This window comes from Numida meleagris, chromosome 7 (genome assembly GCF_002078875.1).
Source record: "Numida meleagris isolate 19003 breed g44 Domestic line chromosome 7, NumMel1.0, whole genome shotgun sequence".
Lineage (NCBI taxonomy): Eukaryota > Metazoa > Chordata > Aves > Galliformes > Numididae > Numida > Numida meleagris.
In genome coordinates, this window is record NC_034415.1 from 16,306,292 (window position 1) to 16,333,439 (window position 27,148).

Genomic DNA, 27,148 nt, shown 5'->3' on the forward strand with positions numbered 1-27,148 from the left:
GTTATTGCCCCAAGCCTGGATACGTCAATACTGAAGCTAATCATTGCATCTTTTCATGTTTTATAGCTTAACTCCGACACCTAGGACAGCATAGTAATAAACTCTAAAAAAAAAAAAAAGAAAAGTATATTGGTAATCTTTTACTTTCTTAGTTCAATCTGTAATGCATTAACCTGTCTCTAACACTGATCTTAGTGCCACAGTAGCTGGCAAAAGACCTGCTTGCCCTTTGTAAGCATGTAAGAGAATCCACAAAGTTGTTGACTTGTGTGAGTACGTACAGCTATATATAACCTATATGTGTACGTGTGTATATTTATATCTCCATATTTTCTTTCCAAGGATGAAGAAGCTGGTTCCAGTTTATTGCTTCCATGTGAGTAGACAGTTTCTTAGCTGCACTTGCAGGTTATTGAACAAATTAACGCCAAAAATGCACCCAGAGTTTGCAAGCCTAGGTAAAAAATCCTTGAATGATAAGAAAGGCTGAAAATTCGTTCTCAGGGAGCTGGCCACTGGAAGGAATGGGAAGTACAAACTAAGAAAAGCAAGAAATGCTACAGCCAAATGTGACTGCATCTTACTGAGGTCACGAGGGCTTTTCAGGCAATGAAAGGAAAGGACAGCTTGCCACACCTGCAGGGTGCTGCCAGCTGGTCAGCTAGCCCCCTAGAAAAGGGAAATGGAACTTGGGATAAACATTAAAAAGCAACTCAAACCAGTTTGCAAAGGGTTTGGGCCCTTTAGAAAATATTAACCCGTATCAGTCAGCATATTTATGCTCTTGCTTCTTTAGGGATTAAAGATATATTTTTGTTGGAGGACTGGAGGAAAGAAAACACAGCACATCCCATCATCCTTGCCATATCTGTGTCTCCTTGTTTCAGGAGCTGTGGCTTACCACCCATACCTCCGGCAGCCTTCGTGCCCTTCCCTGCCTGCGGGGGCACCTGCAGTGCTGCTCGGGCAGTGTCTTTGCCACCACCTCACCGCAACAAGCTTCACATTCTTGAGACCCATTGTAAAACAGCTGTGTAAGTGCGAATTGCATGAACCATCCCTGTTTGTACTGCTGGTGCTGGTATTTCCTTGCCAAGCTGATAAATCAGCATACTTTATTAAAAATGCTGTCCGATATCCAGGAAAAGGTCTTATTAGCTGATTTTCCCAGGGCAGCCACAATAAGAGCAAATTACAAAGCACTTGCTCTAACTGTCTCGTCTTTCTCTCATGGCTGCCATAGTATTTGTGGCATGTTGCTGGGAAGTGTATCTCTCAGGGAAACAAATGGTGCTTTTCTTTTCTCTAAGAAGGATGTCAGATACTGTAATTCAGCCAAATTTCCACAGATTACCAGTCCTACTTTTTAGTCCTGATTGTCAGAAGGACCTAATCCAGGCTATTTTTTTTTGTTTAACTAAACAAGAGATTCTTCTCCTCCAGAGAAAGAATGGCAGAGGTGCACATAAGGCATGGTGCAGGTGAGGAGACATGAGCACAGCACAGAAATCATCAGAATTCTGCAGCTTTCTCCCAAATGATCTGTTTGCTCAGCCAAGTAAATCCAAAAAGCTGATCCTATTGGTAGTAGTGCAACCTATTGTAACAAAACATGTGGGAAGACTGTAAATGCCAGGAATGCTCTGAGCCTCTGAGTTTTGTCCAGGCTCCCTGGTGCCATAAGTCATGGCAACAATGCTGCCAAAGCTGACTTAAAGAATCACCCTTTGACAGCATTGTCTCCCAACAACTGCTTAGCTGTCAGCTCAGGGAAATTCCTCCTTCTCTGGAGTATGCAAAATGCCAGCTGAGGCCCAGTTCATTATCCCATATCAAACAAAACAAATACTGTGGACCAGCTATGTATAGAATTAATCTGACCCTTGTTAGACTCTGTGAGATAGCTCAGGTTCAGCTCAGGCAAGGGAAAACGCTGCTCGCCAGAAGGATTTCTGTGTGCTCTGGTAGATGCACTGCTGATTTACACCAGCCAGAAAGGACTGGTCACCCAAGAGCAGCCTGTTACATGCCGAGCTAAGGCTGTCCAGCATTTGGGAAATGTAAAGTGCTCTGGAGCCTGCCCATGCTTCATACACCAGGGGAAAGTTAAATGAGGTGACACATTGTCTATATATATGTTGCTGATCTTTACCTCCTCTAAATGAGGATCCCAGCCATTTATTTGGTAAAAATACTGTTCAATAGTCACAGTGTTATTTTGTATTACAGAGCAGAAATTGAACGTTACTGTCAATTACCTACGTGAGAACCCCTTTGAGTCACTTCTTATGTATCTAAAGCAGGATTAAAATAAGGTTTTCTCTTTTATGGCTGCGAGTGAGACTCAATCGTGCACCCTTACTGTCAGAACGAAAGATAATGGGAGCTTTTCCTGCAAAGTGCCTTCTTCTGTTATAATGGCATTTGGCTGTGAAGTACTTGCTCAGTCTTGTATTGAGGTAAAGAATCTCTTCAACTTCTGCTCCTTTAAAAATGTGAAACTCAGTGTCTCTTCATCTGCCTGGTATAGATTCAGCCACTCCAGTGAGAAGCACCAGGGGCTTGGTGGCCTTCTTGCCCATGGTCTTCAATGCCTCAAGTTTCAGGCAGCATTTCATTACAGTGTGAGACATGTTCAGAAAGGCTTTAGGGCCAGAGGTGCTGTTCCTGCATCTGCAAGCAATGGGAAGTGATGTTCAAGGTGGCAGGCTTGTAGCATGTCTGAGCAATCAGCTGTGTGGTATACCTTTGTGCTCAGCAGTGATCTAAATCCTTTTGTCATTGTCCCTCAGACTGTTCAGCTGCAGTGGCCAGCTGTGACCATTCACCTAGCATTGTACCAGGGGCTTGTGCATTTGCTAGACATTATGGGACTTCAGAATCATCATTAAAGAGCTGATTTAACTAAAATTATTAGTTATTTCCAGTGTAACAATGATAATAGAACTACAGGACTGGAAGAGACCTTCCCTCATCCATCCTTCTTCCCCAGCTCCAGCTCTCTGCTCCTGACAGACAGTTTTTTAACTTACTTAAAACACCTGGTGTGGAGGCTGCCCCTTGTTCCTGGCAATCTTTCCTTTGATTCCCTGTTATTGGGATGTTTTCTCTACTTTTCCTTGCAATAATCTAAGTCTCATGCTTGTATTCAACCTGATGGATAAGGAGGACAAATTATTCCTTGAGTCTTTGTAGCAGCTTTGTACAAAGCTGCAGACTATTCTCAAGTCATGGGTGTGAAAAAACCATATCAATATGCTGTTGGCGATTTTGTCAAATGGATGAATTTCACTCTGTTCATTGATGACTTCTTTGTCATACGTTTTAAGCCATATCTTCTTTTTCAATGTCTGTTGCATTCTCCTGAAAGTGAATGCACTATTAACATATGCCTCTGTAAATGCATTTTACAAAGCAATTTGCTTGTCACTGTCACTGCCAGCAGATGACTCTGTGTAGTGTCAGTCAATAAATAAATAAATAAAACAAAAAATAGATTTGGATTCTTTTCTCTCTTTTCTGTATAAAGTGTTTTTCTACATACAGTTTTCTATGATACTGCTTGAGTGGTCTGCTTTATATCTTCTGATATGAGAACTGTTTCCATCATTTTGCATTAATTCCATACAGTGACACAGCTTTTTTCTTGCTGGGAGGCAGCTTTGCTCTGTTACAGTAATCACTCCAGCAGGACAAAGTTACTGGGAGCATGCTGGATATATAGCAATGTAGAAAATAAATACTATGTAGATGACTGAAGCTGAGCCATTTTGTATTATTGCATATTATGAAGTTTAACATAACTCTTGCAAAACTGTGTGAACATGTTTTATGTAATGCTAATTTGTGAGTAAACTGACATTTTGTTAATCTTATTATAAATACGCACGATTTTCCTCTGGCTGCATCTGTTCCTAGATTGCTAATGATGCCTTTCTATTCAACAGAAATAATAGAACAATCACAATCAGCAAACAGTTCTTCATTTGTATGTACACTGCACCTTTTTATAAATTTGTGGAACTAGACAGGATTTTTTACTGTAGTAATTATTTCTGCAACCTTGCTCTAAATAGATAAGGTGGTGTATTTCCAAGATACATAACATTCATTGCATGCCTCTGTCCATACAGTGATTCCCCTTCCTCTGGCCCTGTCTCCCGCAGCAGGGTGCGCAGGAGATGCCAGAGGTGGTGCTTGGCCAGCTCCCATGGGCCACCTGAGACACAGTCAGTGGCGGTGCCTCCAGGGCAAACCACGTTGTCCTATCATAGAAGTGCAGAATCATTTAGGTTGGGAAAGACCTTCAAGATCATTAGGTCCAGCTCTCCACTAAACACTACAAGTCCACCATTAAGTCATGCCTTTAAATGCCACATCCAAGTGGCTCTTCAGTACCTCCATGGAAGGGGGCTCCCCTACATCCTGCACAGCCCATACCATGGCCTGACCACCTCTCCGTGAGGACCTTCTTCCCAACATCCCACCTAAACCTCTCCTGGCACCACCTGAGGCTGTGTCATCTGATACGCACACAAGGTGACTGCATGGCATATTCCTGTAATCTCAGTAAGATTTAAAACTTGTTGGAATGTATAAATTCACAAGGTATTTACGAAAGTCAAAAAATCTGTATTGAATAGAACTTTCCAATTCAATGGCTGCAAAAACAACAATTTTTAGTACTTTCTCAAGGAGGTACCTTAGCAAGTTTTTAAACTACAGAAAGATAGTAGCATTTTTTCCTCTGCCTAAAAGTCATGCTAACAAAAAACAAACTGAAGGTTGCCAATGGTCACATCCCAAATCTGTAATGGGTAAAAATAGGCCCTAGTGGTTGTCGAAGAACTGCACATTACACTCTGCAAGCTACTGAATACTGTATACCAGAAGTGGTATAATACCATCTGTAGTTGTTCCTCAAGAATTTAAAGCATCCAAAATGATAGCAGCTCAATTGCCTGCCCATTTGTTTAAAGAGAATAATATTTGCACATTATTCTGTGAATCACCGTTATTCAAACAACTGCGCCTCAGCACGCTAAATAAAGGCAGTTGTTACAGGGTGTATGGAGGATGTGTGAGAAATGCAGATGAACATCAAGACAGCTGCCACTTTAGAAGCACACTTTGATATTTCCTTCATGTCATTCACTAATTATATCCCAAAACTCTGAACACATCCCTGTGTCCACAGAAGCATGGCTGAGGCAGCTTGCCCAGCTTTTGTCTGAGCATCGAAGGGGAGCATGGAGCTGTGTACGGACAGAGTTTTCTCTGAGCTTCACCTCCATGACCAGGGGACACCTGCCAGTAAAGACAGCTGGAAGGAAAGCCCAGATTCCTCTCTTCCCACCTGCTCTGGTGAGGAGAGACCGCTGAGGCTCCTGGGAGGGCAGCAGCATTGCCATCATCACCCGGAGCTGGTACTGGGGATGTCTCCTGTGGAGTGAGGATTGGTGCAAAGCTGAAGTTGCTTCCATGGTGAGCCAGAGTTGTGGAGGACTGAGTGAGGGCTGCCCTCAGCCGGGGCAGCTTTGAGTCAGGCAGAAGCATAGGGAAAATCACCTGGGAGGAATTAAGTGTTTCTTGGAGGGGAAGAGATGGAAAATCCCCACTGTCTCAGTCCCCAGTGCAGAGGTGGAGCAAGATGCTAGTGTCCCTACTAGCTAGTTTGTCCTGCAGAGGTGGAAACTTCAATACCTTAAAGGAATGAAAAAATGCAACAAGCTCCCTTGACAAATGGTCCTGTAGAAGCGCACAAAGGGTCATTTGGAATTGGCTGCGCTCATTTGTTCCGCACTGCATTTGGAAGTGCATCTCTCCTTTGTGGGAGATCTTCCATGTGCAGTTAGGGACAAACCACTGGCCCCAGGGGAGCAGGCTGCTGTGGGCAGGCACTGTGGGGCCGGCAGCCGTGCCAGAGCAGTGGCTGTGCCACGCTGCCCACACCAGGCTCAGGTGCAGAAGCACGGGGAGATGCAGGTGTCTGAATTTTTTGGATGTGATTACGAGGTTATGAAGATCATTGTGCACATAGACTGGGAGATACTGTTACAGAAATGACCTTACACCCGAGTAACTGCTAGAACTCTTCGAAACAAGGTCAGCGGGGGCTTTGCCTGACAGGAATGTTAAGGAAAAAAACATTGTGGCCTTCAGGCTGATAACCAGAATGACCATGTACCGCTGCGGGCACAGCTGGAGCTCTCTCCCACCGCTTCCCACGTGCCGGGAGCTGTGCACAGCGTTGGCCGACGGGCCGATGGGCCAACGGGCGCAGCACGGTGGTTACAGCTCGGAGGCCGGCTTCTTCAGCGGGAGGGCGGCCCCAGGTGCATACGGCGTGCTGCTGCTCGCGGTCCGCTGCCCTCGCCCCCCGGCCCCAGCGAGGCGCCCGCGCAAGCGGCGTCACGGGGCACACAACGCCTCCGTAAGTCGATGCCCGCCCGTCGGTGCGGTGACGCCGGGGCCTGGCACGTGGCACCCCAAGCCCCAACGCTGTGGTACCGGAGCCCCAGCGCCCCGCCCGGGGGCGATGCCCAGGACCGAGCTTCAGCTCCGGCCGAGCCCAGCGCCCCGCCAAGCGCACCCGGGCGCGGCCCCTCAGGGCTACGAGGGTCACGGTGCCACCGCCCGCCGCCCAGGTAAGCGGAGCCCCGCGGGGAGCGGCCAATGGCGCGGCCCGGCCGCCTCCGCCAGCCAATGGGAGCGCGCTTGGCGGCGGCCCCATGGAAATGTGCCTGGTGGGGAGCCAATGGGGCGCGGCTGGGCCGCGGGCGGCGCTTTATCAGCTGCCAGGGCCGGTGGTGGCGGCAGCCGTGCGGGGCCGTGTCGGTCGGAGCTTTCCGTGTCTTCGCGCAGCATGGCCGGGCTGGGCGGCGGCCCCGCCGCCTTCGGGCGCTGTACGCACGCCGTGGTACGGGCGCTGCCCGAGTCGCTATGCCGACAGGCGCTGCGCAGCACGGCGGGCCCCGAGGTGGACTTCGCTCGCGCGGAGCGGGAGCACCAGCTGTACGTGGGTGTGCTGCGGGGCAAGCTGGGGCTGCAGGTGCTGGAGCTGCCGGCGGACGAGAGCCTCCCCGACTGCGTCTTCGTAGAGGACGCGGCCGTAGTCTGTGAGGAGACGGCGCTGCTCACCCGCCCGGGCGCGCCCAGCCGCAGGAAGGAGGTACGGTACGGCACGGTCGCCGTGCGGGGCGGGGCGGGTGCCCGAGCCCTGCCGGGGCGCGGCGGGGGCCGCCTGTCCCTGCTGAGGCGGCACCGTCGGGCTCCTCCCGGCCCCGCCGCCCCACGGAGGCTCCGGCCCGCGGGCGCCCGGAGTGCGGCCGTGGTCAGCGCCGCGCTGCCCCATTGTGAGCCATGACTCATCTCGGCCCTTCGCGGCCGCGTGTGCTCCCGGTGGTGTAGCCGCGTCCTTCGCGTGGGTCTCCGTAGAACCGGTGCGGGTGTGTGGCGGCCTCGCCGCTCCGCTCGGCCACGAATCCATCTTCGTGGCGCGGTGGGCTGCGGGCGGTGCTACAGGTGCCGGAGGGCCTCACCCGGCCCCTGCCCGGGACCTGCTCCCGTGTGCTGGCCCGAGTGCCTGCAGCCCCGAGTGCTGAGCGGGTGCAGCTGCTTGGCCCGGCTCGGGTGTTCGCAGGACTCTCCATGCACTCAGCCCACCCGTAAGCTGGTCTGGCGGGCAGCGAAGTGCCACCCACCCACTTCCTCGAGGAGCAGAGTAGGAAGTCAAACAGCTCACCCATCTCCAGGCTGCAGGACCCCTGCGCTGGGTGCTTGCTTTCCCACTGGCAGGTTTTGGTGTGACCCTATTTGTCCCCATGCTTGTCTCTGGGGTGCCGCTGCTGTGGCCTCGTGATATGCAGCCACCCGCTGGTTTGCCTGGGGCCAAAGGGAGGCTTTCCTGGACCACAATGGAGCATGTATGGCTCTGAGTCTTTGATGTGATGCCCTTATTCTAGTAATAAAGTTCACTTGAATTTTGTCTCTCAGCTAATCTGAGATATTGAACAGCTCTTACACACATGCTCTTCCCTGTGTGTACCTGCTGCTTCAAACACACCTGCATGCTCTTAGAGGGAGCAGAGCCAAGTGTGTGCCACATGTTGCTTCCAGGAGCTGTCAGGGCCTGAGTGGGCTTGTGCAGGTCCTTTGCCATGAGACAGTGGCGTGTGCTGTGAGTCTTCAGGAGAAACGTCTCCATTACCGACTGTGCTCTGTACTAATGGAGAGGTGTCTGTGTGGAGTGGTGTAGGCTATGTCTGGGTAAGCCTGAAAACCCAGAAGCATTTGGGCAGTGAGGGGTGCTGGGTTATGTTACACAGCTGGTGTCAGTGGCGGGAGGTGGGCACGTGCAACCAGAGCACCAGCAGAATGCAGGAGGCAGCATTTCTTTGTCCACTTTGAGGTCTCATGTTCTGCCAACACAGAGGGAATAGGAGGAGACAAGGTAGGGCAGCAGAACTGAATGGGCTAGTGGCTCTAACTGTTTGCTATATCATTTGAGGTGGTGTAAGGAAATAAAAGAACAATAAAACAAGGAATAAAGTGATGTAGGGTACTCCTTTATACAGGGAATCAAGTTGTTTTCTCCTCCCTTCAGTGTTGCTGGCTGTTCTGGTTCTGCAGAGGTAGAGGACAAAGACAACTCAAGGCTGCAGGAGTAATGGGGGAGAGCTGGTGATCTCTGAGAGAGGGACAGGGCTGCAGGGCCCTCGAATGAAGTGCTGTTGAATGTGAGTGCCTGGTAGCACTAACCCTCTCCTGGGGTTAGGAGCAGCACACTAAGCCCCACATCAGTTTTATCTGGCTTATTTTAAGTATTGGTGTTGTAAAACAGTTTGTGTTTTTTTCCTCCATTAACAAAAAATCAAGATCTGATCTTTACGATGTAATTCTAACTATGTTAAATTCTTCTAATTCATAATTAGATGTTGTTCCCCCTCATCCACTTAAAAAAAAAAAAACTAAGAAGGATTGTGCTGGAGGGAATGCATATGGTAACAATTTATCATTGAATTACACAGTTTATTGTCAGTTTGAGAATAATAGAAAATCTATTCTGCTTATGTTCTTGGGTTTTTTTGTTGGTTTGGTTTTTTGCTTGGTCCGTGCCTGCTGGGGCTGAGACGAGGCACTTTATTGATAGTGCTGACTACTTTCATGAAGTAGCAGTTCAGATGTGATGTGAAATAAAACTTGAACGTGGTAGACTTATACTAGAAACAGCAGAACAGATTTACTTCTTTCCATGGGTGACTTGTCCAGGCACAATCATAAATCAAGATAAGAGGAAAAACTCTGAAGCATAATTTGAACCTTATTAGTGTCCTTGAATGATGGGGCAATTACTCCCATGAGCTTTCTATGAGTTTAAAAAAATAAAAATAAAGAATTCAACAAACATTCTCTTAAAACTAACAATGCAGTGTAGTGCTTGTCTGAACATGTAACTTAATTATTTATAACAGTTTGCTCTCCAGGGAGCACCGCTACAGCAGTGCTTTGTGGAGACAGGGAGATGATGGCTGGCAGCAGCATGCCATGTGCACCTGGGGCTGTCCTCCTGCTGAGGGAAGGCCTGGCTGACACGCATGTTGAGGACAGCTCTGCAGAGGAACACAGTGGGTCTGGTGGGCAGCAGGATGAATGTGAGCCTGCAGCATGTGCCCCTGTGGTAGAGAAGGCCTACAGCATCCTGGGCTGTACCAATGAGAAGAACCAGTAGGCTGAGGGAAGTGCCTCTCTACTTGGCACTTGTTAGACAACATCGATAGGCTGTGTCCAATCTTGGTTTCTCCTCTTAGTGTAGGAAAGAGGTCAACCAACAGGACCACACTCACTGGAAAGCTGCTCAGCCTGAGGGACCTGCTCCACTTGGGTAAGAGGTGGCTTAGCGGGCCTAACAGCACCCCCCCAGTACATACATGGGTTATCAAGAACAGAGGCAGGGTGTTTCATCGTGTGTGGCAGGATGACGAGACAATGGGTGTAAATTGAAGCATGATGGTTTAATGGGATAGCAAGAAGGCTTTTTTGCAGTGGGGTGTCAATGGTTTACAGGCGTTCAGCCTGGTTCCATGACGAATGGGACGGGGGACCCACGGGCCCATGCCCCGGGAAAAGGTGAAAAGGGTAAGGAGATGGCCCTGAGAGCAAAGAACAGCGGCAACAATCTGAGGAGAAACAAACTAATTTACTAAATAAGATATTGGAATGCAAAACAGCACACTATAATACAATATAATTACAGTTTAAGCTGATAAATCCAATACAGAGAGAGAATGTCCCAAAATCAAGGTAGGCCTTACTCTACTACCAACGATAAGATGACTGGAGAGCGAGGTGCTGCCAAGACAAGAGACGGGTGGAAAAAGGGATGAGGTCTCATGATCTGCAAGTTTTTATCTTTTCCCTCTGGCCAGAAGTGGTAACAGAGAAGTGAAGTACCCTGGGGAATATAGTAGTCCTTCTCTTCTGAAAACCAGGTATATATAGTACATGATGTTATGATGTGGAATACCAATAACCGAAAATCATAAAACCATGATATGGGGACAGCCAAGCAGTGAAATAAAGGCCTGGAAAAGCTGCTCTGCCATCATCTATGGAGGCTTTCAACACTTGACTGGATAAAGCCCAGAGCAGCATGGTCTGTTCTGATAGCTGGCCCTGATTTGAGAGAAAGTTGGACTGGAAACCTCCTGAGGTCCCTTCCCTGTCCCTGGCTCCTGGTCTGATTGATACACTTCTACAGAATCATAAGGACGCAGCCTTGTGAAACTGAATTCTGCATGCTACTTCTAGAGGACTTCACTCCTAGCCCAGCTGGCTTGACCAGCCTGGTGCAAGTGTGCATGGGGCTGCTTTAGTGCCTTGTCACTCACGCTGTCAGCTGGCTGTCAGAGAGGAGGAAGGTGGTTGCGATCTACATGCAGTACCAGTTTCTCAAAGAGCAGTTTCTTAATCTTTTTATGTAATGCAAGCATAACTCATGAATACTTCAAGAGAGTGGTTGACACATGGTTGGCTTAACCCAGTTAATGCGAAGCCTGTCCTCTGAGCATGTGTTCCTGCCCTGAATCTCCCATAGTGCAGGAGAGCAGCTCCAGCTGGTGCTGCAGCCAGGCAGGGCTTGCTTGTCCTTTCCCTTACCTCCATGTGCTGCAGGCTACCTACTGCTCCTGTGGTGTGTTAGTAGAAGGGCTTGTGTCCAGGCAGCTTGCCAAGAGGCCTGTGGTAGGTCAGGCTCCAAAGCCTGATCAGAGCAGTGGAAGATGAAGGATGCGGGGACACTCAAGGTGCATCCCAAAGACAGCAGCCTGGCTGAATATGCAGCTGGAGCAGCTCTGCTTCAGGCACATTGTGTCTCCTGATAAGCTGCCTGCCAGATGCATGAACTGAGCTGCTCTGTCTCCATCCTCCTCCATTTCATGTTGCCAAAAACCATAATGCAATATTTAAGAACCACTGCAGCATGTTCTTTCACTGACTAGACTCCTTATTAAGAAGGCTTGTCATCAAATTACTTTAATGTATGCAGCAGAAAATTTCTGCAGAGTCCTTAATAGCACTGACTGAGCTTCCATGAGTTACAGATATACTACAGGTTACCAGTCCAGCACTGTTGGATTCTATACTGGTTGTCTGCTTGGAAAAAAACCAAACAGCCTCTGAGGCTGTTTGTTCTTGCTCCAAGTTATTGTAGGGTAGAAAAAAAGAGTAGAATTCAACTTGGTCATGTTCAGTGAGTACTGGGAAACAGCCCAGTATGTATTTCTTTTAGTAAAGTAGAAAAATTGGTCATGCATTTAATGATTTGTTCGCAAGAAGCAGAGGCTTATTTCACAGCATTATGTTTCTGTGCTATCAACTTCTGAACTTATTTTAAAATTCATAGTTTCTGGGGAGTTTGGGATTTAGTAAAAAGGTAAAAGCTCTTAAAGTAAGCCAGAGATGGATGGCTAATGTGGATAAGCTGGTGTTTTGTTTGACTGTGTGCAGTCACCAGCACGCTTGATGTTCAAGTTGAGTAACTCCAGTGAAAACACTGCGATCGAGTTCCAGCACCTCTTGTCCCGGAAGTGTGTTCTCAATTGTTTGTTCCACTGGTATAAGTTCTTCGTGTCACCTTCTGAACCCACCAGAGTTAGATGTGGAGATGAGCCCTGATCAGCACGTGCGCTTACTGTCTAAGTTGTCTTAATGTGCTTGTGATAGCACAAACAGCATTTGCACCATTTCAGCGCTTATGCAGGCAGATGGAAATCCAAAAGCTTAGCAAAATAGACCCCCAGTAATGTGGCTGCTTTTCAGCTGCTGCATAGGGAAGGAAGAGTAGCTGCTGCAGAAGTGATCACGGTGAGCAGTTCCTCCATTGGTGGTCAAGAAAGGAAATGCCCCCACAAGAGCCTCTTTTCTTCCCCAGAAAACCCCCTGGCGACAACCTGTGAAGCAGCATTGCTGCAGCATAGGAAGCAGGAAGACAGGGCATGAGTAGCAACAGAATATGTTTATCAAGTGCCATTGTCTCAGCAAGCATTGGAAGAGCCTCCCGGTTGCCCCTTGAGCATTGCTGGGTTCTTCTTCCCGCATCTGCTTGTTGAATGGCAGAGCTTTGTTCCTGAATCTCAAGTGCTGGTACTGGCTGGAGTGGTTCTCAGGCCAGGTGGCCGAGGCCTTTGAGAAAGCCTTCAGAGAAGCAGCTGGGTAGAAAAAGCAGTCAGGGGTAAGGAGTTTATATACATATATTGTTCAGGCAGGTAAGGTTATATTGCTGTTGCTAAATGATAGACATCTCCTCTGTAGACCTAGATGGTTCCATAGAATAATTGTTAATAGAAAACCTTAGCTCAGGAGGAACAGATTCAAGGCTCTGCTAGCTCCTGAACTTAATTAGGCTATGGAGGTTTTATTTTCTAGTACATGCTAGTGCATGAGAACCTGTATCTGCTGGCTAATCATTTAAAGCAGCATTTCTCTGCAGAACTGGCAAAGACCTGTCTCATTTCCACGGAGGATTAGCGCTTTCTGATCACTAGAGAGGCAAGAGGTAAACAAAACAAATATGACTTTAAATAATTCATAGTTCTGTAAACTATCCTAACAGATACTGGAGGTCTTGTTCATTTGCTCTGACCCCTTTGCATGCTTTTATTGCACCTCATCTGTGGTGTTACTGATTAATCTTTGGTATTCTGCCTAGAAAGTTTGGTAGAAACGGTGGGAGTACCTCTCTGTCATTGGTTGGTGCTTAAAGCAGTTGGAGAGTAAACATAATCAGAAACTTTATGTGAAGGATGCCAGAAGCAAATTAGAATTGGTGTTAGGCACCCTTCTCTTCAGACTGTTTTTTCTTGAATATCTTTCCCATGTTGCATGTGATCCCTTGGCCTCTTCTTCTCACCATGTTCTCATTCTAACTTCAAAACCAGAGTGAAAGTGTAAATGATACTGTCTTTGGTTGTTACTGCTATTTTCAAGTGTTCTGAAAAATGGAGAAAAATGGAGAAGTCCCAGCCAAATGTAGAATTAGATGATTTTGCTGGATACCTAGGTTTTAGCTGTCTTTTGCAGAGATATCGTATGGAGAACGTTGAGAGTATGTAATTGATAGAACCAAGTGTGATGATCTTCCCCAAAGTATATGTCACTTGGATGGGTGTGCTGGGGCCCATGCTGAGGGAGAGCAGTTTTCTGCTGCCCATCATGGTGTACAGAAGGCAAACAAGTGTCTTTTGTCAGAATCTACATCAGTGCTTTCTTCAGTATGTTATATTAGCTTTCACATCAGTGTCTTGCTGTTAGTGTAATTGAAAAGTAACCAGTAGAGAAGTTTTGTCTTAATATTAAAATCTCCTCTTTAAAAATACTTGAGGCAAGTTGGAAAAAAAACAAACACTTTTGGCGGTAGTAGATAGACCAATGTCAGGGGCCTATATAATTGTAGTCTTAGTAGATGCGTGGAAGGAGTATTTTAGCCTCTTTAAGCAGTCTGCTTTAAAAGCAAGTTGAATTGTTTCTGTGGCCCTGCCCTTCCATCAGGTTTGTAGTTGGAATGCTACCTTGTGATTTGGGGGGATTCTGCTTTGGTCACAACGTTCATTGCTGATGTAGCTCTGACCCTACATTAATAGGGCTTACACTTCTGGCAAATGGGCTGTGCCAAGAACTACATTCTTTCATTTTCAATTTTGCTACTGTGATCACAGATTTAATAAAAATATTAGGAAGCGGCTTCTAGTCAAATCAATATAACTGTATTCATTATAATTGGTTTCTATCTATAGAACTGTAAAACAATCTCGCAGGACGGTCTAAGAGCAACTTGACTTTCGTGCTCTTCTAACAGAGGCAGCATTTAGACTTTATTATTAAATTGCTACATCTCAGCAATGTCTGATGTGCTGACCAAAAGATTCAAAATAATTTGGCCTTTAAATGCCTGTTTTTAATCTCCTCTGGACACCTATTATTTTGCATGCCTGATGGTCAGCTTTTGTACCTTTCTTAATCACTGCTCCTCTAGCTGTGATAAATAGTCTTTTGTGAGCTCATGGTTCAGCGCAAATGCTAAGTGCTTTAAGGTTCCGAATAACCTTAAGCATTTCCTTAAAAGAATGAAAAGCGCCTTTTCTGCTGCTCTGACTTAGACAGATGGCTTGAAGCTACCTTGCTGCTTCCCCAAGAGAATTCTGACCAGGCTGTCAAATTGAAGCTAAATCTTTCTCTTCGGCAACCACCTCACTTAAGGCATCATAAAAACTAGTTTAACCACAGTCACCGCTGGAGTTTTGCTTTGGGGTTTTAAAGGTGGGTTTGTGCAATCCCCAGTGCGAGCTGCTTGATGGGTTTTTCAGTCTTGCTCTCCCTGCGGTCCTGCAGCACCCCCACATACCCTGCAAAGGAGGGCATTCATATGGAAGCTGCAGTGCTCTCTTGCTCATCGGGGATCTGCCAGCACCTCCTGCGAGTGGTGGAGCATGCGGAGGAGCTGTCTACTGAGATGCCATGGTACAGAGAGCAAGGTCTCTGGCTGAGCTTCCTGGGCTGTCCCAGTAGCACTGTGCCAGGACGCATGTGCAGGAAGGAGCACAGATCTCTATCTCCCTCTCTGCCTCTCACAAGCTGCCCCTTGCAAATTCATCTCCAGTTTGCTGGTAATATGTGTGGAGTGCCTGGCCTGCAGCTCAGGTAGGAGCCTGTCATTTTGATAAAGCTTGAAAAACTTCTGGCTAATTGTAAAACATACTTACTGCTGATGTGGAAGCATCCATGTGGCAAAAGTAAGAAGCTCTGGTTTGGTCAAGTGGGATTTTGGGAGGAAGAAATCCGTCTGCCCTCTTAAAAAAAACAAACAACTCAGTGCTTCCAGTTGTCCTACTTGGTGAGCTCCCCAGGCCATGCAGCACATCAGCAAGCATGGCTGGTCTAAACACTGACTTTTTAAATTAAAATAAGCACACAGATCTTAAGTTCTGCCAATATCAATACTGTTCCCTTGCTGCTGTTTTTCTGGACTGATTCTGGCCAGTTGGTCGGCTACTCAATCTTGGCTACAGACACAGTGTGACTCCACTGAGGATGCTGCAAGAGGCAGCCATGTAGCATGCTTGCACTTGTTATTCCACTCATATGGAGTATCCAGAGAGCCTAGTGGTACAAATTAGTCTAAGGACATGGTGTCTATGCTTCTGTGTTGTTCAGTTCTCAGAGGTTTTCTTGTCTTTGTCATAAGTCTCCTCGTAAGTAGGGCTGGATCAGAAATGCAGACTGGATTTTTAGATGTCTAACCTGAAACGTGAGTCACCTGTACAAAGCAAGAATCTTCATTGCTCAGAAGTTATCCCAGCACACAGCAACTTCTATGTAGCAGTCATTGCTTTTGGAAGGCTTGCGTGTGTTAGTGCCTGTAGAGAGTGTGCTCCTGTTAAGAGAGTGATTACTATGGCTGGCAACTTCTGATCATTAATTGGTTAAACATTGTATTTGCATACAGAGACACATCTCTATTCAGTCAAGTAGCGTGCTGTAAGAAAGCTTCACTCTGGTGTGTGATCTGGCCAGCAGTAAGCACTGATCAGCCTTGTTTCTGGGGTGAGGACAAGTGATGAGCCAACAGCACCAGATGACATCCTTTCTTGCTGCTTCTTTTGTAGTAGTATTAATATTTCCTTTAAAGAAAAAAAAATGAAACAAATGAAGTGTTTTATGGCTGAGATGTACATGTCTCAGGTCTTGCATTCATCTGAGGCGACCGATCACAGACAAGTTAGCTGCTCTGTTACTTTCCTGTTACTTCGAGTCAACAGCAAAAACAAACGCATACGTCAAAAATAGCTTGTTTGAGACTTGCAGAATTCATTTTCACTTCAGTAGAAAGTCAGTGCTTGGCACTGTCTTCAAAAAATAATTGTGATAATTTGTTTCTGGAAGGGTTGCATGTGTTAATAGTAAAGGAGCTGGCTCTCCGCATCTGTCTCTGAATGCCAGCTGAAGTTCTCTGGCAAGATCAAATCCTCTTTCTCAGCTCACCCCCAGCTGGCCACCATAGCAAGCTGAAACAAGACCTGCCACATAATTGGATGCTATTAGCAGTGTTGTGATATTTTTCTGGATTTGTCTTTTCTTCACTGGAAAGAAGCATAACATGAGAGCTGTCTTTTTTCCTTCCGTGCCCGCGAGGTGATCGCCCTGGCCAGGAATCCTGCATGTGCCTCCTTCTCTGCACTGCCATGTAGTTGGTGTCCTTTGTGTTGCAGGCCAGTAGCCATGGAGGTGGTCATCTCTGTGCAAACCCATGTGTTCAGCCAACTGGAAAAGTCGATGGTTTAGAGATAGAGCTAGGCTTTGGCCTGTCCAGGAATAGCAAGCTGTTGTTTGTTTTTTTTTTTAAAGAGTACTTTAGCAGTAAATTCCAGACTATACCTCTTTGTAAAGATGAGAGACGTGTAAGTCCTACAGGAGATCATTTTCCAGACTATTCAAGTGATTTGGAGAGTTTCACCTACCCAACTGCGTGAACGTGTGATATCTCTGTGCTTGAAACAGTAAGGATGGTGGCTCTCAGGCATGCATCTCATGTTCTTCCAGTGATGACTGCACTCAGAAGTGGAGCTGTGGCTATTGCTAGCCACTAGGCTTCCCTGAGGTTTGATGCTAGTTCTTGGCTCATCGATTGTCTCTGATGGGAGTACTAACACCTGTGCTTACAAAGTGTGGTAGAGCTGAAGTGAGCAGTGCTGTTGGGAGGCAAACACAAAGCGTGTAAAGATACTGATGGAGAGAGATACAAATTGGACAACTGTATTATTTCCAGATTTCCTTGACTGCAGGACTCCGTGTTAGGACAATCCTTTTTAGATGAGCACTGCCAAAGCTTCTATAAAAACTGTATACATGCAGTATTACTGAAGGCTTTTTTTAAAATGGATTTTAGATTAATTATTCACCTGGACCTGAAATGCTGTTTGAAGTTCTAGTTGCCTATCTTGGATACACAGCATAAGCAGAAAAGGTATGGGTGGGAAAGAAGATCTTGCTGCAGTACAGAGTTGTGTGAAGTAAGGCTGATTAAATAAATGCCTTTGTCCAGAAAAGCTATTTTAGGCAAGAGGAGGGGAGAAATAGAAGAGCTCTATATTGCAAATGGTACAGTGAAAAAGAAACAGGAATGATAGTACAGAACTTGATGACATCCAGAGAAATACCCAGGCAGCAGACTCAAGCAGAAGGAAGTACTTTGTCATGCAATGCACAACTGAGCTGTCAGATTCATTGCCAGGATGTTGTGGGGTCCAAAAGTGCAGCTGGGTGTAAGTTAACAAAAGAGATCCTTCAATAGCTGTTCAAAACTTTGATCCAGATGCAATATCTGGCTTTGGAAATGTGTATGTTGCCTCTTACAATAAGTGAGGCAAAACTATACTGAAGACAGAATCACTCTATACTTGTCCTCTCTCTGTTATTCTTTCCTTAAGCTGCCAGCACTGACTGCTGCTGGAGTCAGGCTACTTGGATATCCAAGTCTCTGTGACCCACTTAAGAGGCTGATGTATTATGAATAAGCTGTAATACTGATAGCTCTTTAGCAGCCTCATAATGAGTCACTCACTGTGATCCTGAAGGTCACGAGTGGCCCAAGATCTGCACTTGGGAGGCACTTCTCTGCTGTGAGTGTCTTGCCAGTGTTTCTGCCCCTCTGGGCTGTAGGAACCTTCATTCAGGCTTAATTAGGATGTCAGGTGGCTTATGCCATTGTGGGATACAATGGTGGGGCTACAATGGTGGGCCATTGTAGCACCACAAATGGATGCTCTGAGGTCAGATGTTAATTTTTGTCTTCTTTGCTTCCATATATCCATCCTAGCCCAGAAACTAGAAAATGGAATGGCTCCGCTATTAAGAAAAGCAGAAGTATTTTGTGTCAACAGTATGAAAGGATTTTTTTCTCCCCCCAGCAAGTCAGATTAACCCTAAGAAACAGAGCACATTTTGTAACACAGGCTTCTCATCAGGAAATGTTGTTTCTAGCTTTTCCACATCAGCTGTGAAAACATATTGCGATCCAAGCTTTGCAAAATGATTCTTAGAAAGGCCTAGCAATGAATACTTGGCATACAGAGGTTTGATGTATTGAGAGCCAGGCTTAGTGCTGTGGAAGAGAGAGTCCGTGAGGAGGTTTGGCAGAAAGGTGTTGTGGGGAGGGCAGTCTCTCGTGGCCCCTGAGGTCATCATTGTCGTGGGGAAGCTGATGGCTATTGATAATCTGCCAGTATTGACTGTGGAGATTATGGGCAGGCTTTCCTGAATATCCTGATAAAGACTGACCCTGAAAGTACTAGTACTGGTGGTGTATAAAACAGTTGTTTGTTTTTTCAGAGCACAAGGAGCCTTTTGGAAGTGGTGCTGCTCTTTTCTGCCCTTACACCCCTGCTTCACAGCTAATCAAATCACTAAAAATCTGCAAAACAGAGCTGCTGATCTTCTTGTATCTACCCACAGCAGACACTTTCAGGTGGGTCTGATGAGTGGCAGACTGGCAGGAGTGGCATCCATCTTGTTATCTGAGATAATGCGACAAGAGGCCTGAAAGCCCTTTCTGACAGCAGACCATTGGGCCTGGTGTGCATCGCAGTGTCTCCTCTGCCAACTATGAAATGGTTTTTACAAAATCAGAACTAGAAGTAATGTGGCTGGCAATGGGTGGTAAGTATTTGTCTGTGGCCATGTGTCCAAAAACTCCTCCCAGTTGTGAGTCCTCTGTGTGGAAACCTGGTGTGAACCCATGACCTTGATTGCAGGCTTCTGAAACAAAGGCTGCATGAGCCTGGGGCCTGGTGGCTTGTAACCTGGCCCTGCTGGGCAGGGAGGGAGGGCTTAAGCTGCATCTCCTTCTGCTGTGGTGTTGATTGTTTTGGCTGCAGTCATGCTCCCAGTGGGCTTGCCTGACCCAGTAGCTGGAGCTGCAGCTTCCCTTCAGCCCAGATTGCCATGGCACTGTTTCGTAGTCAGATGCAGGATGACTGAAGAGGAGCAAAAGTAAATGCCAGGGAAGATATGAACAACATATGAACAAGTGTTGCTATCCATGCTCTGGCAAAGAGTGAGTTTGTAGTACCAGTGGGAAAAGTGCTCCTGTGACTGTCCTGCTCCACTATCTGCAAGCAGCTTCCACGTGGGGTGAGCATGTCCTCTCCCTCCTGGGCTTGTTCTTTTCATGTTATGGCTTTGAAATTTCCTAAACATGACTTATCTTTCTCATTTTTCCATACTTAAGGGAGCCTTGTCAGTTATCAGCAAACACAAGAAATGGCAGAAAGCTTTTGAGCAGTTTTTTGGGTGCTCCTTCCATGTTTGATTTTTAAGGACTAAAGGCACCACTTGTAATTCTGCACCAGGCTTCTCTGATTTTAACCTAGTTTCCACTTTGCTGAGTTTCCTTACCCTCTTTATAAGGTTACTGCACCCAACCAGAGGCTTATTGGGAGCTCTTAAAGGTCTGCCAGCCCTTCTAGTGGCCTTCAGTATTCGCAGAACATCTTAAGAAATGGGTCTTTATCGCTCTGGGATGGTATGTAAACAAAGAGCTGTTAATAAAACAGTGTGTACGGTCTCACTGAGATTGTGTAAATACAAAGTCCTTGTCTAAAAATAGAACCCTGTTTTGCATTCCTGAGAGCAAATTCACCCACATAATTGCACATGAGGTACTGTACTGGTAACAAACCCAGCTTCTTGTGTATATGTGATGTTAACAGTCAAGGAGCGTTTAAAAAAAATAAAGACCCGTGTCTTGTTCTGTGACATAAGTAAATACATAGGGAGGGCTCAATCCTGCAAGGTGCTAGTGCTTAACACAGAGCCTGTAGTCGCTCCCCTCAGCTTAAAGTGCTTAAACTCTTTCCTCCTTTGTCTGCTTACTTACCATCTCTCTAAGCTGATCTCACAATCATGTTTTTCTGTAGTGGAAAGTCTGATGTAATGTAGCATTTGTCAAAATGACATGGTTTTAGCTTGAAAGCGTTTCTTAGCCTTAGATGTTGACTAGGAGGTTTTAAACTGTAGCACACAGTGCTTGTGAGTGTGGTTAGTAACACAATAGAACTTGCATGCATAGTAATATAAAATAGGGCGTAGTAATATTTAATGCAATGAGTTTTATGGACAAGCTAAATACATGTGTAGCACATACCTTTAAAGAACACTTAGTCTTTGTGTCTTGCTTTCTAAATGTTCCTCCGGGCATGGAAAAGCCCATCTCTTTGTTATTGATGCATAAAGCACCTGACGTGTCTCCCACGTGTGTTGCCTGCTTTAGTAATCAGATTTCCTGTAGGCTTGTCCCTTCATACCTAGCAGATGATTGATGCAGTCATGTAGCTTTTGGGGAACTATGCCAGAGTCCGGAGGGGTGGAAGGTGTGGGGGCTGCTGCGGTAAACCCTAGCTTTCCTTCAGAGGGAGAGCTCATCTCACACGCTGTCTGCTGCCAGACATTACCCTCACCCCTGCACAGGCAGCAGTGTAGGTGATAACTCATAGATGAGATCAGCAGCATGGTCTTTTTTAAGCGTTTTAACATGCCTGAATAACTGTTCATGCCGTGGAAAGCATCCTGCGACCCCCAGCCAAAGCCAGAATGGGAAGTCCAGGTGCAGCATCTCAGAGAGGCAGGACCCTTAGCTTCTGAGCCTAAACGTGATTTAGAAGCCCAAACCAGCTATAGGAGCTTGTATTGAGAAATTTTGGCTGCAGTTTTCAAACCAGTCCCTAAAAGTTGAGCTGCCAGAGTGCTGGGAATGACCTTCGCAAAGGAAGCCTCTCCGATGTCCCGCATGGCCATTTTTTCTTGCTGGAAGCATGGACATGTGCTTAGGCTGTCCTGAAAGGTGATGCCTAACATGATGAGAGGAGATGTTCCTGAGGGCATCTGTACATGGTCTGAATTCTGCCTTTCCAGCAAGGCTTTTTCTGAAGCTGGTCAGTTGGTGGGAAGTGTATTGACCCAGCAGTGATGCTTAGAAAGATGCTCCCTGAGGTGCAGATGTGGGCTGTAACAGTTTGCAAGTATTTGAAGTATTTACTGAGCCATTAGTTGCACAGAAACGGCCTTGTCCAAGTGCAGTGCAGCCTTGCACTATAATTCAAAGAGACTGGAAAATGTGGAAACTGGCTTCCTCAGTCCCTTGTGAGTTGCACTTTTGGAATGTGCATGAAAGATCTCTAGGTCTTTCTTGATGGCCTTATGCAGTTCTCACCAACTAGTTTGTCTTGCTGGAAGTGCTTGCTGGATGTACTACAGGGCTCACGGAAACACATCTCATTGTGTTGGGAGGATCAGGGTCATTTGTTCTTTAATAACACTTGTTTCTGTGGACGAAACTGCCCTGGCATCCCACTGTGGTGGTGTCTGACCAAGCTGTTTACTGGGAAACAAATTTCCTGGTGATACCTTCAGCACCATAGCTTCCGATTTACCTCATCTCAGTGGAAGCCACCTAGACATCCACTGCAGCAGAGAGAAGAGCTGAGTTATTTTAAAATTCTAAAAATTAAAAGTTTTCTTCACTTGCATTCCTGGGTCTTGGCCTGAAGGAGGAAAGGGAGTGCCAAAATACCGCGAGAAGGTCTGTTGTTGCAGTGTGTCTGGCCGAACCAGAAGCAGGAAATTCTTGTGAGAGCCTGTCTCATGAGATTGCCAGCCAGCTCCAAGGCTGGCCTGGTGCTTGTTGCTAGTGCGAAATGGTGAGATGGGGATGTAGCTGAGAGAAATATCTGACGATGAGTAAAATGATAATCACACAGCAAAGCGTGTGTATGTGGGGGAAGGCGGTGGTTTTCTTTATGTTGAACAGAAAAACATCAGAATGAATACACAAAGTGAACTTGCATCATGTTCCTTCCTTCCAGTGGAGGAGGACGGGGGGGAAGCTCCCTGTGCTGGAGCTGGGCTGGCTCTGCTCTACCTTGGGGTCCCCCCCTGGTTTGAAGGGAGTCAAACCCAGCCCCCTGGTTCATAACGCCCTTTTCTACACTTGCAGGTCAGAAATTTTTCCTTAACCTGAGCTAGACTCTGCTCTAAAAATTTCCATTTTGTCATGTGCAGAGCTGCCTGGGCAGAAGCCGAGATGCCCGCACTGGAGACAGGGAGCCGAACGTTTACCCCTGTCCAGCAGACTTATTCCACTTTGGCTCCATTTCAAGACAATTTTAAAAGCCGTATCCAGCCTGTGCTGCCGTTTTCAGCATTATTGCTCCTGATGGAGCTGTAACAGTGGGGAACTTTAAAGGAAAAGGACATAATGGAAACTGATCAGAAAAATGGAGAAAGTCTTGGGGTACAATAATGCCTTGCCCAAAGAAGGGAAGGGGGAGAGGGGGAAGCCTTAGAAGGCATGCATTCTGTCACAGCAGGGCAGGAAGTAGCTTTGGGAGAGTTTTTCTTTGGTCCATTCATAACTCTGTACCTCATTAACTTTCTGTTAGTGCTTTTTTTTCCTCCTGAAATCCGGGGTAGTTTATTCCCACTGAAGTCGATGTGAAGAGTCATTCAGTACCGAGTGCAATCTCTCTTGCAGATTAAACAAGAGAGGCTCCTGGTATTGCTCTCATCCAGAAGAGATGAGAAGCATGTTGAGGAGGTGCTGATGATGCATGCTTTATTTACTCCATTTCCATGGAGCTACAGTAACTTCCCTGGAGGTACTTTTCTGAGGCTCTTGCACCTTTTTCCTTTAATACACTGAATGTACAGTGATAACCTCTGTGAAACCAGCTGCAACCTCGCTACTGGTTGCATTGAGCCTGCTGGATTGTTAGAAACGACTCATATATGACGGAGTCTCTGTAAAAGCTGCATGATCAAAACTTGCCCCATAAAGATTTTTTTTTCTCTTTCAGCTATTCCCTGCTTACCTCACAGATTCATTTTGCTAACTTGTTCTGCCATGCTAAAATTAGATTCCAGGTATTTTAAACTGTGCTTCGTTATATCCTTTAGGAAAGACAGCTGGGGTTTTGTCTTGCTGATGAAGCCAAATTTGAATGACTTTACTCATCAAGCCCATTTAATTAAAAATTCGTTACATTCTATATAGTCCAGCAGTGAAGATGCAAAGGTCTCATGGACTGCTAGCTGCCAGCGGGGGGGATTAGCTACAGCAGATAGGGTAGGACCTATCTGGATGATGTGGGATGAAAATGCGGCAAGCAAGATCCCAGTTTGATACTGGGGGAAGATGGGAGGAATAGAAAAGGGCTAGAATAGGCTGTCCATGTGTCTGAGGTGTCCAGAGCAGGGCAGGTGTGCATCTGCAGCTGAAGTCCATGAAGCGATGCTTCAGCTCTGAGCTGGTAGTGCTGGTCTTATCCCATCTGCAATGGGGTGTCCAGGTTCTGTGAAAGGATGGGGGGCACCAAGCCATGGCAAGAGGTACTGGGTAGTCCAGGGCTAGAGGAAACTCTTAGAAACCCAGGAGGACTAAAATGTGGCAGCTGTAGTTTGGATGCTGCTGAATGTTGTCCAAAGTGGACATTTGTTAGTTTATGTTAAGGAACTTTTGCTTAGGTCTTATGGAATGTAATGTCACGATGAAATAAACTGAAAAATAAAATGCCTTTTGTACGTATTTTGTTGTTGAACAGCCACTGGAGAAAGTGGCTCAGTGCACACACACACAGTTATGTTAAAGAAAACATTTTCAAAGACCGCTTGAAAAACTCTAGTGCTGGGATCCTTGATGGTGGTCAGCCCGAGGGTGGATAAGCTCTCTATGATTCCCTCGTGTCACACAGCAGTGCCACTGGAGCATCCAGCTGATCAGGTTGTAGCTCTGACTTCTGTTTCATGACAGAGATCAAGAGCTGTGTATTGATTTTGTTTTTTTAAAAAACATTTTTCTTATTATTTTTGCTTGAAACAAGTGAATAGATTTGATGGTTTTTGCTTGTATTTGTGGGAAGAGAGGAGATAAAAACTTGAGGCAAATCTCATGAGTCCGGAAAACATTCCAGGATAAATTTGAAAAGCATTTTTGTACTCTTTCTGAAGTGCCTGTTTATCTTGTTTGCTCTGATTGAGAGAGGTTATCTTAAATGAACAAATAAATCATCAGAAAATCTAGTGTCTCTGCTGGGAGCCTGCTGAAAGCCAGTGCTTGCTTTATTTCTGGTCTGAGTTTGGGTTCTGTTTTTGCTTCATTGGGTAGAGTTTTCTGTATGCAGAGCAGTGAAGTGGTGAGTGTGGATCCTTCTCCAGTGTGAGCAGTGTCCCTCATTCTGTCTCCTATAGCTGAGATGCGTTCTGCATGGTCCTGGCTTTTGGCCGTGGCTGGGCTCCCTTCGAGCAGGGTTGTGTGCTCAAGGTGTGTAACGAAGCCCCGTGCCACAGGGGGAGGGAGGAGTTGAGAACTTCTGCGAGAGCACTTGAAAGCTGTTGTCTGTGTGCCCGGTATTTGTTGATGTCACTCTAGATTTCCGCTGTGAGCAGGAAGAGGGGTGTAATTAAATCTTGGTCCTGCAATCTGAGCCCTCCACTGGCAGCTCTGTCGAAGCTCCTCTCTCCTTTCCACGTTTTTGGGGTATACTGGTACATGAGAAGTATTAGCTGGGTTTGGCTCTGCCTTTGACCCAGAGGTGGCTGGGGCTGCACCACGGGCACTGTGTGGCATTGCTCGTGTCTGGGTGCACTTGCAGCTGGAAACACTGCAAGGCCTGATTCTGCTGTCCTGTCATGTTAGAGGCATTCCTTAGGAGTAATCCCATGTGTTTTGCAAAGTCTGAGTTCCCTTTGTAGGAAAGTGTATTGTACTGAGATTCATGCATATAAATCCTCCAAGCAATGCACTGAAATGAGATATATTTCTGGGCTAATTTGACTCCTGTTGTCCAAGGTATAGTGCAGTTCTGTCTGGTTTCTCTGACTGGACTGAAGACGTACACAACTTTTTCAGGGGCCTTAGGATCTTGGAACTGCTGGTGGATGCAAATGCACAATGAGCTCCATGCTGCCTTTAGCACTGCAGCAGTGGGCGCGTGGGTCCCGTTGCTGTCACTCACCTTGTGCTGGTACCTTGGGCTGCGACAGTACTGCTCTGCTTGAGGCGGCTTCGGACAGACCTGCCTGCTGCTGGCGATGTGAAGTTGCTGTTGCAGGAAATAGTAACATCGATGGGATTTCCCTTATATTGCAAAGCTTTGCTAAACGTGCATATGCTCAGTTGAAAGGAAAGCATTTCATATGCATGTATATGTGTAAGTTACTTATACAATTAATAAAGGTTACAGACTCGTTGAGAATGATGATGCATTTTTTTTATTGTTGCAGGGATCAGCTCTTGCTCAGTAATTTCTACTGAGGGCTGAGTTCATCCCTGAGAAATATTTCCAGTCTTGGTGTAGCCAGGTTGAAACGTGGGCCCCCTGAGGCAAGAAGGAGAGTGCCCTAAATCATGACACCAATGAGCTCTGAGCAGCACCATGTGTTTGCTGCCCACCTTTCTCTTTCATCTTTCTCCCTGACTCTATTCCAGGACATCTTGTGGAAAAAGGAAAGGCAGTTTCCTTTATAACTGGCTGTTTTTCTTCTTCTCGTAGACCCATTCCCTACCCCTCCTCCTGCTCTCCTCAAGTTAAATGGGAAAACATAAGGCATGCAGTATTCCTGCTACAGAGTTAAATATTGATGAAGATTAAGATGCATTAAATGACTGAGGAAATTCATGGGACAGGAAGAAAAATAAACAAAGCTCAGAAAATTAAAAAATGTTCAAGTGCATGAATAGCTCTTTATCTTTCCACCTTCCTGCGTGGCTTCCAACGAAATGTTTCAGCATCTTGCTGCAAACGTTCCAGTTTCAGTGAGCTGGGGACAAGGAAGTGCTGTACAGCCATAGTTATGGGGGGAAAATGTTCTGCACTGTGTTGCTCTTGGACTTCCTTGGAGTGTTTTTGTTCCAGATGTTAAACTGTTATTTTTTTCAGAAGCCTTGCAGGGTTGCCAGGACGTTAGATTTTTCGAAGGATTTTCCGAACCCCAGCTGATTATCACAACACGCAAGAATCCAAGCTCAGTCCTGGCTTTGCAGCACTCCAACAACTGTAGAAAATCTGGGGGAAGGTGTGGGTTCATGACACTGTCACCCACTGCCTTTGTACTGTCAGGGGGTGTGCACCAGTCCCGCTCTGCTGCCTCCTGCAGCACAGGGCACAGGGTCTCACGTCAGCAGTGCGCTTCATTGCAGCTCCCCGAGCAGCAGCCCTGCTGGGTGGAAAAATTACATCCCTCCGCCTCCCTTCCTGCAGAGGGTCACCTGCTCATAGGCAAAATTAGTGTTTGGTTTCTACGTGCAGTGATGCACTGTTGAGCCTGCAGCACATGGCAATGCTGGCTGTGCAGGCAGAGGTCACATGCTGCTGCTCCCAGCTGTAGCGCCTGGCCCTACTGCAGCCCCACCACTCGCGTTCTTTTCAGTGCTGCGGTCCTGTGGAAGTAGATGGAAAAACATCCTGGGCTCTGGTTTGTCTATCAAGTGTTGTCTTATTGAGAGTCAGTGGGAAACTGATACAAAGCAATAAATGTATAAGCACCTTCTGTTTTTTACCTGCTGCTGTCCTCAGTCTGCCTGATTTTCATCCTTGTGCATTTA

The 27,148-nt window shown here is 46.4% G+C and overlaps 1 protein-coding gene across 1 annotated transcript in view; it reads left to right on the forward strand.

Moving 5' to 3' along the window:
* DDAH1 (dimethylarginine dimethylaminohydrolase 1) overlaps nt 6,771-27,148 on the forward strand; it is a 52,009-nt gene continuing 31,631 nt past the window's right edge. The window contains exon 1 of the mRNA XM_021405255.1: nt 6,771-7,171. Within this exon, the coding sequence (XP_021260930.1) occupies nt 6,866-7,171 (306 nt within the window). The 5' untranslated portion in view covers nt 6,771-6,865. The remainder of the gene's footprint in view (nt 7,172-27,148) is intronic.